The 14,502-nt window shown below is 50.4% G+C and overlaps 3 protein-coding genes across 3 annotated transcripts; 2 read left to right on the top strand and 1 right to left on the bottom strand.

Moving 5' to 3' along the window:
- Positions 1-377: 377 nt before the first annotated feature.
- Aud_007195 (membrane morphogenesis protein VPS13) lies at positions 378-10,059 on the top strand (the record flags this gene model as incomplete). Its single annotated transcript, XM_043292088.1, has 4 exons — positions 378-7,811; positions 7,873-9,493; positions 9,544-9,960; positions 10,019-10,059. 4 exons carry the CDS (start codon positions 378-380, stop codon positions 10,057-10,059), a joined length of 9,513 nt encoding a protein of 3,170 aa, XP_043148023.1.
- Positions 10,060-10,509: 450 nt separating this feature from the next.
- Positions 10,510-12,813, bottom strand: Aud_007194 (putative G-patch domain protein (TFIP11); the record flags this gene model as incomplete). Its single annotated transcript, XM_043292087.1, has 1 exon — positions 10,510-12,813. One exon carries the CDS (start codon positions 12,811-12,813, stop codon positions 10,510-10,512), a length of 2,304 nt encoding a protein of 767 aa, XP_043148022.1.
- A 391-nt stretch (positions 12,814-13,204) lies between these two features.
- Positions 13,205-14,190, top strand: sod2 (superoxide dismutase sodB; the record flags this gene model as incomplete). Its single annotated transcript, XM_043292086.1, has 4 exons — positions 13,205-13,328; positions 13,503-13,909; positions 13,962-14,029; positions 14,100-14,190. 4 exons carry the CDS (start codon positions 13,205-13,207, stop codon positions 14,188-14,190), a joined length of 690 nt encoding a protein of 229 aa, XP_043148021.1.
- Between the last annotated feature and the right edge of the window lie 312 nt (positions 14,191-14,502).

The following is a 14,502-nucleotide window of genomic DNA, read 5'->3' as shown; positions in this document are numbered from 1 at the left end:
GACACACGACCTACCGTTCTGACAGCTTGCTTTCATATTTGCCCCATTATCCACGACATCGTAGCGGTTTGGAAAACAAATAGACTTTCTTCTGAACTGGTTGGCCCGCATCAACCTTGAATGCGCATTTTGCCAACCACCTGGATGGCTAAGGCTATCGTTACTTGCGAGTGTATCTAGAGCTCGCGCAGGTATGCCATTTCCTGCAAGTTTATTCCTCAAGACTTCCATATTTTCACCATCCATCAACTCGTTCAAATAAATATATACCTCATCTTTCTAACGCCGTCATCACTAGGTACGAGTGATTGTTATCATCCGCCAGCAACCTCTGGCCTTCCCTGTCCCGACCTGGGTCACGGTCGCACCCCGCAGTCATGTTGGAAGGCTTGGTCGCAAACCTGCTCAATCGCTTCTTGGGCTATTATGTCAAGAATTTTGATGCAAAACAATTGAACATCGGTATCTGGTCCGGCGATGTCAAACTTCGCAATCTCGAGCTGCGACGGGAGGCTCTTGATCAACTACACCTTCCCTTAAATGTCGTCGAAGGTCACCTCGGCGAGCTCACCCTGTCCATACCCTGGTCTAATCTGAGAGGGAAACCGGTGAAAGTTGAAATCGAGGATGTGTTTCTCCTAGCAGCCCCGAAGGAAGATGCGGACTATGATCCGGAGGAAGAGGAACGAAGAGCTTATAATCTCAAGATGGAAAAGATTGAGAGTGCAGAAATCTTGCGAGAGCGGAATACAGAGGGCATGAGCCAGGAGGAACAGCGACGGAACCAGAGCTTCACCCAGAGCCTCGTCACTGCCGTGGTTGACAACCTGCAAATATCCATCAAGAACGTGCACTTCCGATACGAGGACTCGATTGCTTCACCGGGTCACCCTTTCGCCATCGGTCTTACACTGAAGGAACTCAGCGCTGTGAGCACTGATTCCGAATGGAACCCTACTTTCATCCAGTCGACCTCCACTACCACCCACAAACTAGCTACACTGGGTGCTCTATCGGTATATTGGAACACCGATGCCGAGCTTCTGGGCACAGGACGAGGCTCTGACCTGGGCGCAGAAGCACAAGGCATCAGTCACGCGGAGCTGATTGAGAAACTAAGAACTGCCATTGAGAGTGAAGAGAGCCACCAGTTTATGCTCCGCCCCGTGAGTGGTCGTGCTGGCTTGGAGCTGGATAAGTCAGGAAAGCATGACCGGCCAGCCGTCAAAACACGGTTACTGTTTGACGAGCTTAGTTTCGTTCTGGACGATGATCAATATCGTGATGCTTTAATGCTAGTCGATCTTTTTCATTACTTCCTCCGTCATCAGGAGTACAAGAAGCTCCAGCCGAAATGCAGACCGAAAGAGGACCCTCTGGCATGGTTCAGATTCGCCGGAGAAGCGGTTCTCAGCAAAATCCACGATCGAAACAGGCGCTGGTCATGGGATTATATCAAAGAGCGACGGGACGACCGTATAGCCTACATTCATCTGTTCAAGAAGAAAAAGCGGGACGAACCCTTGTCTCCGCAGGAGGCAGAAAATTTCGAACGTCTACAACGAAAGCTCAGTTACGAGGATATTCGATTCTGGAGGTCATTGGCGAGAAATCAGCTGCGGAAGGAGAATATTGGCGTCAAGAAGCCCGCACAACAACAGACTTGGTCGGAATGGATATGGGGCACCAAGAAGGAGGAGTCTGAAGAGACCACAATGACCGAGGAGCAACGGCAGGAGCTCTATAATGCTATTGATTGGGATGAGAAGAAAGCGATTGCCGAGAGTGTTGAAGTTCCAAGAGAGTGGGTAAAGCTTCAGGTCAACTCCGGTCTCAGAGCCGGAAGTTTCACATTGAGGCGTGATCCTCACGGAAAGTGTAGCGAAGTCATGAAACTGGTGTTTGACAATCTACGGGCGAAGGCTTTGCAGCGCCCAGATTCCTTCTTCATCGAAGTTGATCTAGGTGGGCTCAGAGTGTATGACGGAACAACCGAAGGTAGTCTGTTTCCACAAATAGTCAAAGTCAAGGATTCTCTTCCACAGTCCGAGGACAGTCAACCGCAGTCTCCTGAAGGTGACGAGTTGCATTCGGAGGCCAATGATGAATATGAGGAGGCTGAGGATAACCTATTTCAATTCCAGCTTGAGAAGAACCCTCTGGAGGGTGACGCCGATTCGGTGGTGAAAGTCAAGATGAAGAGTATCGAGGTCATCTATAATCCGAGGTTTCTTGTGGAGATTGTCAAATTCTTCGAGCCCCCCGAACGACACATGGAGTCCATTGGTGCCCTCTTGGACTCGGCAGGAGCAACTGTCGAGGAAATCCGTCAGCAAACCCGAGCAGGCTTGGAGTTTGCCCTGGAGGAGCACAAGAAGGTTGATGCTCACTTCGACATACACGCGCCTCTCATTATCGTGCCAGAAAGCATAACACAAGAAAGCTCCCTCTGTCTCATCTTGGACGCAGGTCACATCAGTGTCAATAGTGAACTGGTCGATAGGCAGACCATGCGAGACCTCCAGGCCAAGCAGAAGCGTCAATACGATGAAAACGATTACAAGGAACTGGAGCATTTGCTATACGATAGATTCCTGCTTAAGCTTGACTCCACCCAGGTTTTGATCGGCCCTGGAATTGAGAGCACTAAATCCCAACTCACGTCCGACGTGAAGACCCGAAACCTTCATATTATCGATCGTATAAACGTGGACTTTGTCTTGGAACTGTGTATAGTACCGAAAAGCACCGAGCTCACCAGGACTCGAATATCAGGCCATCTGCCGGAGCTACACGCTTCGATGTCTGATACAAAGTACAAGGGTCTGATGAAATTGATCGACATCGCGATTCCACGATTTGACGACGGAGGTGTTTCCGATCGTCCGCCCGCAAAGAGCTCGGGTGAATCGACAACAGTAGGGAATAGAGCAAGGTCGGCTTCCTTCCAGCCCTCAATACCAAGGGAACTGCCCGTCGTCGACGAAGACTCAGATTCCGAGACAGATCATGAGCAGACGAAAAAAAGTGTTGATAGACTACCCAACATTCACCGCAAAGATTTTGAATTTAAGTTCACGGTTGGCTGTCTTCGTGGCTCATTGTTCCGGTCGGATCCAAATGACCAGTTTCGAGACCAATTGTTGGTTGAGCTTGTTGCTGAAGGTTTCGAATTAGACTATTACATGCGACCGTTCGATATGGTGGCAGAGATCGTTCTGCAGTCTCTGAGCGTGGACGACTATATTGAGGAAAACCCCATTCCTGACTTCAAGAGGATCATTTCTTCCAAGGGATTCGACGCAGACGAAGATAAGGACCTCTTTCACCTCAAGTTTGTTCGAGTCAAGCCAGAATCGCCCGAGTTTCTGTCTACCTACGAAGGTATAGCAATGAACCTTGATATGTCCATATCTACCATAAACCTTGTCGTCACTAGGAAGACACTTCTCACTCTCCTGGATTTCGTTCTCCTCACCTTCACAAGTCCAGAGCAGCCCAGAACCCAGGAACCATCCTCCGAACCGACTGTCCAGGACACCACGTCTCTCACTCAGGACACCGAACAGCCGGGAAAGATTAGGATCAAAGCCGACCTGAAGAGCATCGCCCTCATCCTAAACAATGACGGCGTCAGACTTGGTACATTGAGCCTTAACACTGCGGACGTGGGAATTAATCTTGTTGGCCGCTCAATGCTTATCCAGTCTCGAATCGGTAGCTTAACCCTCATAGACGATGTCAATACCGGCGCGGCAGCAACCTCCGACCTTCGGAGGCTTTTGACCATCGAGGGTGACAACTTCGCTGATTTTAAATATGAGACCTTCGATCCCGAGAGCACAAACTACCCCGGTTACGACTCTGAGGTCTATCTGAGATCGGGTTCTATCAAAATCAATTTCCTGGAAGAGCCATATCGCAAGATTATCAATTTCCTTGTCAAGTTCGGCAAGATGCAAGCTATCTTTAATGCTGCCCGCCAGGCCGCTGCTAATCAAGCCAACCAGCTGCAAGAGAATGCTTCTAAGATGCGATTTGACGTCGTTGTCAAGACTCCAATCTTGGTCTTTCCCGGTACCGTGAGACCTGATCGACCCCGCGACACAGTCACTGCCCATCTTGGAGAGATTTATGCTAAGAACACTTTCGTCCCTCTGGACGAACATATGGAAAGTCCCGCCGTTAACCTGATTTCTTCAGGCATACGCAATATCCGCCTGACATCCAAGTTCCACTTCGGGGAAGATGTAGTCGAGGAGCTGGAGATGATCCAGAAAGTCAACTTGGACTTCAGCATCTGCTATCTCGAGCATCAGAAGAATAATCCACGTCCAGATATGGAAATCGAAGGGTCTATGTCTCCCATAAACCTTAGAGTGTCGCAAAAGCAACTCAAATTTCTGCTAGAGCTCTCAAAAACTGTGCCCGGTGCTTTCTCAACCGATTATGAGCAGCAAGAACTCGAAGCCTTTGAAGATCTCCCTACGTCTGTAACAGACACAAGCAAAGGAGCAGGTTCGAAAATTGCCCAAACCCCCAAGGAGCATGAAAAGACCGCCGAAGAAACGGGTTTGGACGACGAGACCTGGGCCAAGCTAGATATGATTTTCAAGGTAGATAGTGTGGGCCTGGAACTTATTCTTGCAAAGGACGACGAGCCAGTGGGTCATCTGGAGGACTCGAGTCTGTCCAAGTTTTCGCTGAATGACACCAAAGTCAAATTGCGCATGCTTACCGATGGGTCTCTGGAATCCGAGCTCTTGATTCACTCCCTGTCTGTGCGCGACAGCCGCAATCAGGACACGAACAAATTCAGGAAGATCATGTCACTAATCAATAACGATGTGCAACAGCAATTCATGGCTAGTCTGTCTATGTCGCCTGGCCCAGAGAAGCATCTTATTGCGATGTTGACGATCGACAGCCCACGTATCATACTGGCGCTGGACTATTTGTCCGCTTTGCAGTCGTTTATGAACTCGGTTTTCACCGCAGAGGAGCCGGTGGCCGTAGAAGATATTGAGGAGACTGATGAAGCTTCTGAGCCAAGATCCAGTACCACAGAAAGTCCAGACCAAACTGCCATCACCACCCCAGGTGAGGACTCGACAAGCTCGGCCGAACAGACAACAATTTCATTCAGAGTGAACCTTGTTGACGCCCAGATTATCATGATTGCCAACCCTGCCATTGCACATACTGAGGCTATAGTGCTTGGTACAAAGCAAGTACTCTTCTCCCAGCAAAACGTCTCTACATTGCAGATCAACAAAGTCGGCATGTTCCTGTGTCGCATGGACAAATTCGAGACCAGTAGGCTGCGGATTTTGGACGATTTCACACTGGAGCTGTCCATGGATAGCCGGCCCCAGGAGAAAGGCTCATCGTTAACTTCCATAGACGTGCACATTGAACCGTTGGTGCTACGCCTTTCCCTCAGAGACATCTTGATGGCAATACAGATTGTCAATAAGGCCTCCGAAATGAGAGAAAACAGGCTACAGGAAATAGAGAGTGGCGACGTGAAGAGGGTGTCTGATGGTAGACAACCTAGCGCGAAGTCCACTCGAAGGAGGTCAAGTGCTGCGCGCTCGTCACATGCCCCTGCCTTGAAATCACGACGAGCGTCGGGGGCGAGCGGCAAACCTGCTAATCAAGGAGCTTCTTCGCAACGCTCAGCTATACTGAAGCGCGAAGAACTGAGCGCGCAGATCGATGGCGTCAGAGTGATTCTCATTGGGGATCTGCATGATCTTCCCTTGCTAGACTGGAGCGTCAAGAAATTCACTGTCGATGTTCGTGATTGGTCGTCTGCACTGAATGCTGACACTAGCTTTGATACCTTCATCAACGTTTACAATTTCTCTAAGTCGGCCTGGGAACCACTCATTGAGCCCTGGCAACTCGGTTTTCACGTCGCCAAAGAGGTCGACCCAGAAGTCTTTTCAATCGATGCCTACTCACATAAGAACATGGAGCTCACTTTGACCTCAGCTACAATTGCATTGGCATCCAAGTCGTTCCAATTTCTCTCTACCGATGAAGATGTTCTTTCCAAACCCCGCGGAGCTGACGCACCCTATCGGATTCGCAATTATACCGGCTTCGATCTGCGTGTCTGGGCGGATGTCAGCGCCGGAGAGGAAGGTCCGGCTGCTAAACTCTCTGACGGGGAAGAATACCCTTGGAGGTTCGAAGACTCGACTGCAGTACGTGAGACTCTCGCGCCTGAAGGCCAAGGCGGCGTCGTCGGGGTGAAACTCGAGGGGAGCGGCTTCGAGAGCATCAACCGCATTCCTGTGGCTAGGGAGGGCGAATTCTTGTATAGCCTCAAACCCAAGGCAGATGGCGTTCTCCATAGGCTTCTAGTCGAAGTTAAGCTGGGTACCGACAACGTCAAGTATATCACCTTCCGCTCGCCGCTGGTTATCGAAAACAATACTCAAATACCAGTAGAGCTGGGCATCTTAAATCACAAAGAAGGACATCTCCTCAAGATTGAGAAGATTCTTCCTGGGGAAGCTCGACCTGCACCTGTAGGTGCCGCCTACTTGCATTCAGTCCTCATCCGTCCTGATCAGGGCTTTGGATATGAATGGTCAACAGAGCCACTGCACTGGAAAGATCTTCTGCGGCGACCTACTCGCACGATCAAGTGCATCAGCGAAAGCGGACAGCAGGCTCCCCCCTTCTACTTCCAAATGAATGCCACCTACAACCCCAAGGATTCCTTGACGAACGTCTATCCTTACATGCGTGTACGGATTTTCGCTCCGGTGGAGATTGAGAATCTATTACCATACGATTTCAAATACCGCATTTACGACAAGAACACAAAGAAGGACTGGACCAATTTCCTAAGGAAGGGCGGTGTCAGTCCGGTCCATGTTGTTGAGCTATCTCATCTACTGCTTCTCAGTATTGACCTGGAGGACAGTGTCTTTAGGCAAAGCGAATTCGCCATCATTAACGGGAATGCGCAAGATTTCCGAAGGGAACACATGGTCTCACTCAAGGATGAACAAGGCATTCCGTTAAGACTGAGGCTCCATTACTTCAACGTTCCAGATAGTGGGGGCGCTTTCAAGGTGTCGATTTACAGTCCGTACCTTATCTTGAACAAGACAGGACTGCCAATGGAGATCCAGAGCAAGGCCTTCTTGCAATCAGCACGTTCCGCAGCTGGTCAGGGCCTGAACCCCGACCCAAGATATGGCGGGCGGGCTCTCCCATACATGTATGCTTATCAATCGGAAGATCCGAAGAACCGATCTATCTTGAAGATAGGAGATTCCGCCTGGAGCAAGCCACAGAGTTTTGAGGCTCTTGGGAGCAACTTTGAAGTTGTCTTGCCCGATAGGCAAGGGAAGTGCGAGTTCCATGCGGGGGTGTCTGTTATGGAGGGTGAAGGCAAATACAAGATGACCAAAGTCGTCACTATTTCTCCTCGCTTCATCCTGAAGAATAAGCTGAGTGAGGACATTTTGGTTCGCGAACCCGGCTCATCGAACGTGCTTACCATCAAGAGTGGCGATTTGGTGCCCCTCCATTTCCTGCGCCAGATCGCAGAGAAGCAACTTTGCCTGTGCTTCCCCGGAGTGAACAATCAATGGTCATCGCCTTTCAACATTGCAGACGTTGGAACCGTACATGTGAAACTTGCCAAGGCAAATCAACGTCAGAGACTTATCAAGGTTGATATCGTCATGGAAGGCGCTACACTTTTTATTCACTTCAGCTTGGAAACTCGAAATTGGCCCTTCTCCATGCGGAATGAGAGTGATGCCGAATTTATCTTCTACCAAGCTGTAAGCACCCCTGGGCAACACACGACTCATATACATGCTAACACACTGACTGCCCTTATAGAACCCAAACGTGGAGGATGACGAGGATGATAGAACAAGTGGCTGGCGGCCAATTCGCTACCGGCTCCCTCCCCGCAGCATCATGCCCTATGCATGGGATTATCCGGCTACGAAGAACAAGTCTCTCGTCTTGACATGTAATGGAAAGGAAAGGCATATCAGACTTACCGAGATAGGCAACCTGATACCTATGAGAATACCGCCTTCACGACCTGGGGAGCCGCAAAAGATTGTTGATATCAACATCGTGGCGGACGGGCCGACCCAGACCCTCGTCTTGTCAAATTTCAAGCAATCTCGAAGTCTTTATAAGCAACAGAAGGCACAGACGTCCCAGACTAGTGTGTCAACGGGTTTTGAGGTAAAGGAATTGGACTCAGATGTCAATTTCAAAGCTCAGCTACGTCTGGCGGGCGTTGGAGTTTCGTTGATCAACAAGAACCTGAAGGAGCTGCTATATCTCACTTTCCGCGAAATCGAGATCAAGTTCAGGGAATCAAGGGTCTACCAGACTTTGAACACAACGATCAAATGGATCCAGATCGATAACCAACTTTATGGTGGCATCTTCCCCATCCTGTTGTATCCAAGCGTTGTGCCAAAGACCGGAAAGGAAATGGAGGCCCATCCTATCTTTCACGCCATGGTTACACGCGTAAAAGACGACTCTTACGGTGTACTTTACATCAAATATGCCACGGTGCTTCTTCAGCAGATGACACTTGAGCTTGACGAGGACTTCATCTTCGCCATGCTCGATTTTGCAAAGGTTCCTGGTGCTTCATGGGCCGAGGAGCAGGAAGGAAAACTCTGCGATGAAGATCTAAACATCCCAGAACCGCAGAATGAAAGTGCTAGCCAAGATGTGTACTTTGAGCTCCTTCATTTGCAGCCCATGCAGCTGGATATCTCCTTCATGCGGACAGAGAGGGTTAATGCCGAGAATACCATGCAGCCCTCCAACCCTCTCATGTTCTTCGTCAATGTTATATCCATGTCAATGGGCAACATCAACGACGCCCCCGTTCGCCTCAATGCCCTTATGTTAGAGAACGCTCGTGTCTCTTTCGGAATCCTTCTGAACAATATTCAGAGACATTACACTCAAGAATTCCTTCGTCAAGTCCACGTCATTCTTGGGTCGGCGGATTTCCTGGGAAATCCAGTGGGTCTGTTCAACAATGTCAGTTCTGGTGTTGCTGCTATCTTCTACGAGCCGTATCAGGGACTGGTCATGACCGATCGGCCTCAGGAACTGGGCATGGGTATTGCAAAGGGCGCTACAAGCTTTGTCAAGAAGTCCGTCTTTGGTTTCTCAGACAGTATGGCCAAATTCACCGGAAGCATGTCCAAGGGACTTGCGGCTGCCACGCTAGACAAGGAATTTCAAGATCAGCGACGGATGTCGAAATCTCGGAATCGGCCAAAGCATGCATTGTATGGTATCACGGCCGGTGGAAATGCGTTCGCAACCAGCTTAGCAAGCGGCATCGGAGGACTTGCTCGCCACCCGCTGCAGGGTGCGGAGAAAGAAGGTCTCCAAGGTTTCATCAAGGGGGTCGGCAAGGGTGTACTTGGTCTGGCCACCAAGCCGGCAATAGGCGCCTTTGACCTTGCTTCAAGTACGTCAATACTTAGGAAAATAGAGATACTCATGCTGACTGTTGTCTAGATCTCGCCGAGGGTGTACGAAACACCACGACAGTGTTTGATGCGGAAGGTCTCGACCGTGTTCGCCTGACCCGTTTCATTGCCACGGACGGTATAGTGCGACCATACTCACAGCGCGAGGCTTTGGGTCAATTTTGGCTTAAGACAGCCGACGATGGCAAGTATTTCAACGAAGACTATATTGCGCACTTGGAGCTGCCGGGCAAGGACATGCTGGTCATGTTGACGTACGACAGAATAATGCTTGTGCGTAGCAAGCGACTTCGAACAGAATGGGATATCCGATTGACAGACATCCAAACCATTTCCAAGGAGCGGACTGGTATGAGCATTACGCTCAAGGGTGGCGCAAACGGCCCTTTCATTCCGGTGCAAGACGAAAGCTCGAGGAATTGGCTGTACCGCCAGATCGCCATTGGTAGGTCTATCCCAGATTACCTGCGAAATGAACCAATGCTAACCATCTGCAACGAAAGCTGTGAACGCATTCAATGAAAGGTACAATACGAGAGTTTGAATTGGGATTCCCTCGATCTTAGATAATCAGGCCACGTCTATCATAGACGAAGACCAACACGAAGACGCATGATGCATTGAACATACTTGGTCAGATTCTACACTCGCATTCCTTTTTTCAAAAGTATATAATCCTACCAGAGCCCTTTTAGTGATGAGCACGATATTGTCAATGTAAATAATTACACTTTTTTCAAACAGAACGGCTCATTACCGTCAAAGTAGTGTTCAGAATCTGTTACACCACCATCCGCGACTAGATCGGTTTCAAATTGATTTGCCAGTGTGTTTGAAGGGCTTGCTTAGATTCATATAGTCGTGATCAGACGAAGCTTTCATTTCATCGCATCTGTAAAGATAGATTTATCATAGAAAAATAAAGTGAACATGGGTATCATCAATCTCCCAGATGAACGCGCAGAAACAGAGGCTCCAGACAAAGACGGATATGTCACTTGCCCTCGGCACGCTCCACAAGCCGGTCCTCCAGACCCATAGGCTCCCATATGTCCTTCGCTTTCTTGTTTTGTACCCAGACGACATCTCCCTGTACAAATGCGACCACTCCGCCCTTCCCGGTGGCACTGGCCGTGATGCGGAAGAGAGGCTGGCCGTTCTGGGGGTGCGCTTCCCGCAGGGGCAGGATGATAAGACCCTGTTCCATGCACCACGATTCGAGAATATCCTTGAATGCGATTTCCTCGACGACCTTGGGTTTGCGAGGCGGTGCAGGTGCCTCTGGAACAGGCTGTGGTACGTCTTCTGTAGGGACGGGTTGCGCTGTGACGTTGGGGGCTGGCAGTTCGGTGGCAGGGTCATCCAGGCGGGACGCAAGGTCCATTTGTTGAAGACCTTTGTTCCATTCGTCGTCGACCACGGCGAGCTCGTTGATCTCTGCTGGGATCTGAGAGCGCCACCAGGTGAACCATTCGCCGACCTCTTCGAAGTTTGGATCGTTGGTAAGCCAGATGTATAGGATTTTATGCCATTTAGGGAAGAATTCTGCCACCAAAAGAAGGCCAATGACATTCGGCTTGAAGAATCCTTTCCACTTGAGGATATCCTCTAGAGCAGTCAAGTCCTGATCTTGAGGGTTCACCTCGAAGTCGTCCCGCAGATGAAGCGCAAGTCGGGGCAGCAGCTGGTTACGTAGGGTAACATCGAACTCGGACCCTAGCGCGTCTCGCCAGAGTTCGATACCACTTATCAGACCCTTACGGAGATCCCACGAACGCAGGATCTCACGGAACTTCTTTTTCGCGTCTGAAAGGAGACCGGTGGGTTGTCTCGGGTTCGTGTGACGCTCGTCCAAGTATTGGAGCCAAGTAAAGAGCCACCATGGAGAGCGCGAGCCCTGATGGGACGAGGGATGACGCCTGCTGCTGCTCCTGGGCTTCCACTCTTTCAAGCCGCTACTGAGCTTGGGAACGACGAGCTGGTCGAGCACGTTTGCGAACACGAAGTTTGGTAGGATCTCTTTCCAGGATACGATCAGTGATGTGGCAGGGGACGGGTCGAACACATCCCAGTCGTTAATGAGCGCAGAGCGGACTCGGGGGAGCCAAAGCGTGTAGATCATAGTTTCATATGGCGATGTCGCTTGCCTTGACACGGCTTCGTCGTTTTTCTTCCTGCTCAGAAGGGGCTGAAGACGACGAAGATTGGATACAAGAAATGTCGGCTCCTGAAGAGGATCCCAATCCTCCATCGCTTGGCGGAAGAGGGGGTGAATAGCAGCGACCGCCGTCTCTGATAGTCGATACTCGTCGATCTCGCTTCGGTACTTCATCTCTATCGATTCGAGCTTGATGGTCAATTCGTCAAACCGTGCAAGCGTACTGTCTCCTTCGAAAATCTCCAGCTGCCCAATAGCGGTGATAAGGTCCGTGAGTTGATCTGTCTTGAGCTGATTGGTGTCCAGTTGTTCCACGATCTGAGCTTCTTCCAACTCGGCAAACCTCTTTCGTTCAGTTAATCCTTTCCATTCATCGGCAAAGGCTTCGAGGTCATGACGCGCTCGTCGTGCGATCTTCAACGCTTCTCCTTCACCTTGATTGACAAACTCCAAAGGAGTCATCAGGCCGGCTGTGGAGGTCAGAACTCGCTGTTCCTTGCCAGTAGCATCAATCAGCGACTTTAACACGTTTGGCACCTCCAGACCATCCATGTCCGCCTCAATTTCGCGCGCGGTCCTGAAACGAGGTTTTGCTCGAGGGACCGGTGTCCCCGTCCCACTCCTACTCTCCCGTTGACGCTCTTCCTTCTTTTTCCGTCGTCTCCTCCGTTCTTCATCAGAGCTGTCTTCGACGACTTCCCCTCGGGCAGCTGCTTGTCGCTTCTCCTCCTCTCGAGCTTGTTTTGTTTTCTCGCGAACGGCACCCAACCCAGCGCCCGTCGGTCGCGCTTGTGCCTCGATCGGGTTGACGATACCCTGTCCACTCGCACCCAAACCTTGCCCTTCTTTGTAACCCATCTTAGCCATCATACGCGCAGCAAAAGAATTCCCTCCACCGGTGGTGCCTTTGCCGGTATTGGCGTTTCCGCCTCGGGGGGCAGCAGTCGCTGACTGCATGTTGTTATTCCAAGGATTGCGACGAGCACTTCCCAGGCCGAAAGAAGGGGGCGATGCAGAGCGAGAGGAAGCTCTCGCAAAGCCGCGAAAGCCTGTAGGAGGGCGAGCATCTTCCTCATCCGAGCTCATATGGACGATTTTACGCTTCTGGCCAGCGAATGACGAGGAGGTCGGAGACTCCATGGCCGGTCTAACGGGGCCAAATGCAATGGAGTATGTCTGAAGTCACAGCCTTTTCAGATTAACTGACGGCATGCAAAGTGAGGCCGATCAGATCAATGACAAATCCATGAAAAACGAGCTGGCAACGACGACGTGTGATCCGCTTCTAGAACATGACAATAATAACCGTATCTGATTTCTTTCGTAATCGCTCGGGCGGTGACGGGGCGGGGAAATGCGAGCTCCGAGGGGAGAAGAAACAATGACGTTTGTTTCCCGTTCTACTCCTTCAAGCCGATTCTTCTCTCCTTCTCTCTTCATTTCTTCTTTTCTTCTGCCTTTGAGAAGCATCAGAATAGATTCCGGTTTGTCTCTTCCATCTCTTCAGTGGACGACTTCTATCAATTACAAAATGGCCGCCTCTCTCATCCGTACCGCTGGGCGTACCGCCCTCCGCTCCGGAGCTTCGGCTGCTCCAAGAGCTGCTGCGAGCTTGACTTTTGCTCGGGGCAAGGCTACTCTGCCTGATCTGTCTTGTATGTTGGCTTTCCCTTATCATTGCACCCCTCGTCTCAAATTAGGAGCCTTTTTTCTCGTGCAAAGTCCAATACCGACGCTCTGTCTGAGCTACACAATCTCACCCGTCACATATAACTACTAGCGTAGCGTTAAAATTGCAGTCTCTGAATGGAACTAATCATGGATTACAGACGACTATGGTGCTCTGGAGCCTTCGATCTCTGGCAAGATCATGGAACTCCACCACAAGAACCATCACCAGACCTATGTCAACAGCTACAACCAGGCCATCGAGCAGCTGCAGGAGGCTCAGGCCAAGAACGACATTGCATCCCAGATCGCCCTGAAGCCCCTGGTTAACTTCCACGGCGGTGGTCACCTCAACCACACTCTCTTCTGGGAGAACCTGGCGCCTAAGAGCTCTGGTGGTGGTGAGCCCCCGAGTGGTGCTCTGGCCAAGGCCATCGACGAGGCATATGGCAGCTTGGAAAACTTCCAGGGTAAGATGAACACCGCTCTGGCTGGCATCCAGGGAAGCGGATGGGCTTGGCTTGTCAAGGACAAGCAGACCGGACACATTGGCATTAAGACCTATGCCGTAAGTATGAACATTCTGAAGAAGTGATCCCAGACAACTAACTTTGAATTAGAACCAAGACCCTGTTGTTGGCCAGTTCCAGCCTCTTCTCGGCATTGACGCCTGGGAGCATGCCTATTAGTAAGTGGCCCCTTCTAGCCTTGCCGTCCAATGTCGGTCAACAGCAGCTGATGCAAACACAACTTCGCAGTCTGCAATACCAGAACCGCAAGGCCGAGTACTTCAAGGCCATCTGGGAGGTTATCAACTGGAAGAGTGTGGAGAAGCGCTTCTCCGCATAGACTTTCCAAGAGCATTGTATGTTGACACAGCTTTGGTTGGAGCGTTCTTTTGTTGGTTTGGCGCATGTGATTGTATAATGATTTCCTGTATCTGATATAGCCCTAATCAACAAAGGCACCAACAACTGCCAGTCACTCTTGCAATTTTTACCTCATAGATTGTAGCCACAGCACGAGTCCTGCAGCTCTCCGGATAGTCGCGGATATAGTCTCCCGTAACAGCCGGTATTGTTACCGTACTGAGCTCTTGACAGCATCATCCAAGCTCCAAAAACGGAAATTCAATCCTCCAGGTCCGTTCCGCAGTATGAC

Source organism: Aspergillus udagawae, assembly GCF_001078395.1.
Source record: "Aspergillus udagawae IFM 46973 DNA, scaffold_5, whole genome shotgun sequence".
Classification (NCBI taxonomy): domain Eukaryota; kingdom Fungi; phylum Ascomycota; class Eurotiomycetes; order Eurotiales; family Aspergillaceae; genus Aspergillus; species Aspergillus udagawae.
This window is presented reverse-complemented; position numbering and strand designations above follow the sequence as displayed.